This window comes from Topomyia yanbarensis, chromosome 2, assembly GCF_030247195.1.
Source record: "Topomyia yanbarensis strain Yona2022 chromosome 2, ASM3024719v1, whole genome shotgun sequence".
Classification (NCBI taxonomy): domain Eukaryota; kingdom Metazoa; phylum Arthropoda; class Insecta; order Diptera; family Culicidae; genus Topomyia; species Topomyia yanbarensis.
In genome coordinates, this window is record NC_080671.1 from 251,558,563 (window position 1) to 251,563,112 (window position 4,550).

The window sequence follows — 4,550 nt, forward strand, 5'->3', positions numbered from 1 at the left end:
GTCTGGAACAGTTGAACTCGAAGTTGGAACAGAAAACATGAACTCGTCAGAAGATGGATTCCAAAGCAATCCAAGCGTTTTGATGACCTCGTTTGCTGTTGGACTCTGAATCTCGATTGGCTTTTCTCTTTCGTCCTCTGGAATATTTTTGAGCACCTCCTGGGAATTAGATGACCATTTGTATATTGGGAATCCACCTGTGTTCAAGAGCTCCTTTAACTGTTTCTGACAATGAATAGCGTCTGCTATTGTATCGGCACCGGATAATACATCATCGACATAAAAATCGTTTTCTACTATTTCAGATGCTTCTGGAAAACGCTCCCTTTCATCGATTGCAAGCTGCTTCAATGCCCTAGTGGCTAAGAATGGAGCTGTCCCGTAGGTTACAGTGGTTAACTCGAATGTTTTAAGCGGCTCTATCGGGCTTCTTCTCCATAGAATTCGTTGATATCTGATGTCATCCTGACGAACTTGAACTTGGCGGTACATCTTCATGATGTCGGCTGTAAAAACATACTGATGACTGCGAAACCTCATTATGATGCTAATCAAATCACTCTGTACTACAGCTCGTTGGTTTTAAAACAGCATGATGCGGTAAATAATAATTTTGTTGATTCGGTGTATCCTTGGATTCGTCGACTTCCCTGCAATGTCCCAGTCTCAAATACTCGTCCATAAATTCTACATACTGTTTCCTGACATCCTGATGACGACTCAAGCGTTTCTCCAACATAAAGAATCGTTTTACAGCTATGGCCTTCGAATTTCCCAATTCATTGATGTTTTCCTTGAACGGAAGTGATACAATGAACCGGCCACTATCGTCTCGTACATGGGTAGTCCGGAAATGTTCCTCACAAAACTCCTCCTCATCTGTGACAGATTTTTGATCAGTGACCTCCTCGATTTCCCAAAAATTTCGAACCAGCATATCAAGATTTGAAACGACTGCTGCATTTGAATGAACAATTACATCTGATGCGTCATTTCCCTTTAGGTTGTATTCACCAGTTACTATCCAACCCAACTTTGTGTTATGTAGTTCCGGTAGTTCATCTGCAAGTTTCAAATTTCCTGGTATAAGAAGCTGCCAGAATAAACCGCAACCAATGAACAAATCGACTTCATCTACGCGATTGAACTGTGGATCCGCCAGTTCCAAACTAGAAGGTATTCTCCAAGAAGACGTGTTGATATCAGACAGTGGAAGTGGACTCGTCACCTTCGGAAGCACTAGACAGTTTAGTGTGGCACTGAAGTCGGTTGTTCTAGATTGGATTTCTATAAACATGCGTTTATCCGCTGTTGATCTTATCCCATTAATTCCGGTAACAGTAACAAAGCTTGGAGTTGTAGGAAGGTCCAATAACTTCGCTAACCTTTTCGACACCGTATGTGACATAGATCCAGGATCGATGAATGCACGACACTGATGTGTCTTCTGGTTTCTATCGACCACAAGTACTACTGCAGTCATTAATAGGACTTGGGTCTGAGGAGTGCTACATGAACAAATAGTTGACTCCTTTGATATGGGTTCATTTGGAACAGGCAACGTCCTCGATGGTTGAGACTCTGAAGACCTTTTCTCTTCAGAAACCTCTTCTTTCTGCCTTCTCGCACCATTGCTCAGGTGCTGATCAGACTTATCTTCATGATGAAGCAATGTGTTATGCCTTGACTTGCAAATCATGCAATTTTTCTTGGATTTGCACTCTGCGATTCGGTGACCTTTGTGAAGGCAATTAAAACAAACGCTTAACTCCTTCGCCTTCTTAAGACGGTCGGATATATTCAATGCTCGAAATTCTTCGCATTTAAAGGTTGGATGCATTTTATTACAAAGGTGGCACGAAAAACTATCGTTGTCTGGCTGGGTTGTTGCTGCATGCACCTTTGCTAAGCTTTTCCCAAACACTGGTTTGATGGCAGATTTGGATTTTTGTTGCGATGGAGCTGGTGTGTCGGATGATTCGCACCTTTCGAGAATCTGGCATCGCTTTTTAAGGAACTCAATGGTATTCTTATACGTAGGAAGCTCGCCGTATTCCAAAGTGGCTTCCCAAAGCTTTCTAGAATCTGCATCCAATGCTTCTGAAAGTTGTGTAACAACCATCAACTCTGAAACGCCTTCCAACTTTTGCTCCATAAACTCGAGATTGTCTACATGTCGAGTGCACTCCTCGATCAACTCACGCATCTCAATGTGGGACTCCTTTGTCATTTTCTTAAGTTTGAAGAGTCCTCAAATATGCGTGTCGATGATGCTTCTCTTATTCTCAAACCGGTTTTCGAGTAATTTCCACGCTCTCTGGTAATTGTTATCGTTGATGGTTTTGATGTCTATTACACCAACAGCAGATCCAACAAGCGATTTTTCTAAATGATACAGTTTCATTGCATCTGAATCGGTGGAATGTTTCATAAGGTCCAAGAACATGGACTTGAACTTGGGCCAATTTTCGTAACGACCGTCGAAAACAGGAAGAGGAGCCTTCAAGGATTGCTGTTGTACAATTACTCGATCAGAACTACCGACGAACGAGGATGACGGTACAAGTGGTGGAGGAGTGCACAAAGAGCTCTCAAGTGTTTGAATGGTTACTAATGTCTCCATGAAGAGATCCTCAAACTCCTGATATTTAATTTCTTGCGCTTTCCTACCTTTTTTGTTTACGTTATCGAGAATCTCGTTGTGGTATCTTGAATACTCGTCGTAATACGTCTGTAAACTTGGTTGCATCACCTGTAAACGTGGTAGCGTCAGGCTACGATCCCCATGCAGTGCACTTCGAATGCGGGTCAATTTCGCTTTCACTTGCCCCCGCTTGTAAACCAGTAAACTTAATGGATCACTTTCATTTTCTTCATCGTTATCATCACTGTCAAATTCACTACTTTGATTGTCTACTACCAGTTCTTTTTCTTCGTTTTCTTGTTTCTTTTGATGGGCTTCCAAAGCCTTCGCAAGCAGCGGAGTGTGTAGAAGCGACATTTTCACTCACTGATTTGTGGAACTATTTTTGATTTCAACGCACTTGAACACTTGGTTGATTCACTGGAAGGGAAGCCGGCCATCGGCGACAATCGGATGTCGAATGTTGCGGATGCAACAGATGTAGGCTACGGATTTAGCAAATCCGAACAGGTTGGAACCTCTGCTCTCCAGTTGTGCAGCAGGCTTCGATCGGCTGATCGACCTCAAATCTGGCTCGAAGGACCAAAAAATGGTCGCACCTCGACCATTTGTAAAGGCGGGACTCTTTCGGGATGAAGAACTCAGGAAGGAAAATTTTCTAATTTAATTCTTTAATTTGAGGTGCGCGATACAATGGTTAAAACACGAATGAATTTTGCACACGCAGGTGCTATCATATTTATATTGATTGGAATCGAACATTCTGGAAATCTGTGATGGTGGTAGTTTTTGACAGGAACCTATCAACATCAATTGCGTCTCACTGTGTATGTTCCCAACTTTTCTAGAATGTAGCGTAGCTGGTGTTGTAGTAGTGAAGCTGGCGTTGGCGTAGTGCAGCGAATGATGGCGTAGCGGAGCTAGAGTTGGCGCGCCTTCAAAGCGTCTGCTGCGTTGTAGATGCGTTGCTATCCACATCACACATCGAAGCAACCGAACTGAGATTGCTGTCAGCAATTTTCATTCCATCTTCAAACTTGTTCGTGAACGAACGAACAAGTTGCTTTCGGTGACGCCACGAGTATAATTATATGATAAATCTTTTATCTCACTACTAGGTGAATTACTTGTTGATCTGTGTATTGATATAACATCCAATATTTACCTCATGATTGAACGCAATGCCTAATCCAAGGGATAAATACTAGAACTCACTGTTTCTTTATCAACACATTATTTTGTGTTTGAAGTGAACTTATATATATATTGATTTTTGAGAAATAGTTAATTTATTATAAAGGTAATTCACAAAATGTTCTCAACATCGAATTCCTTGAATCACGTAGATGTGTTTTCATACCCCAATATTCAAAATCGGTTTAGTTTTGCCCCTAAAACACCAGTAAAGCAATACTCTGTATGAAACAATCTCATTTTTAGCTAGTGGAAATTTGTAAGCGAGGACTAAAAATACAAAATGTTTAATATCTCCGCCGCTCGTGCACGGATTTAGACAATCTATAGCTTGTTAGAAAGGTATTTTAACAACCTTTTTTTGTGCAGTTTGTTGGACAATATTGCAATGTTCAAAAGTTATTCGCCAAAAACCTGCTGTGTTTTGACAAAATCGCCCATATCTCAGAGAGTAAACAACATATCGAAAATCAATAATGTCAAATGGCAACGTTAGGCCTTTCATTTGAAACTAGTTTCATAAAGATCGATTCAGCCATTGCTGAGATAATTACATGACATTTTGTACATACATACATACACACATACACACACACACATACAGACATTGTCTCAATTTGTCGAGCTGAGTCGATTGGTATATGAGACTCGGCCCTCCGGGCCTCGGAAAAAGTTTTCAAAATTTGAGCGAATCCTATACATTTCTTTTGTA

At 41.1% G+C, this 4,550-nt stretch overlaps 1 protein-coding gene across 1 annotated transcript; it reads right to left on the reverse strand.

Moving 5' to 3' along the window:
• Positions 1 to 556: 556 nt before the first annotated feature.
• On the reverse strand, positions 557 to 2,230 carry LOC131680241 (uncharacterized). Its single transcript, XM_058960959.1, has one exon. The coding sequence runs from the start codon at positions 2,228 to 2,230 to the stop codon at positions 557 to 559; it is 1,674 nt and encodes a 557-aa protein (XP_058816942.1).
• Between the last annotated feature and the right edge of the window lie 2,320 nt (positions 2,231 to 4,550).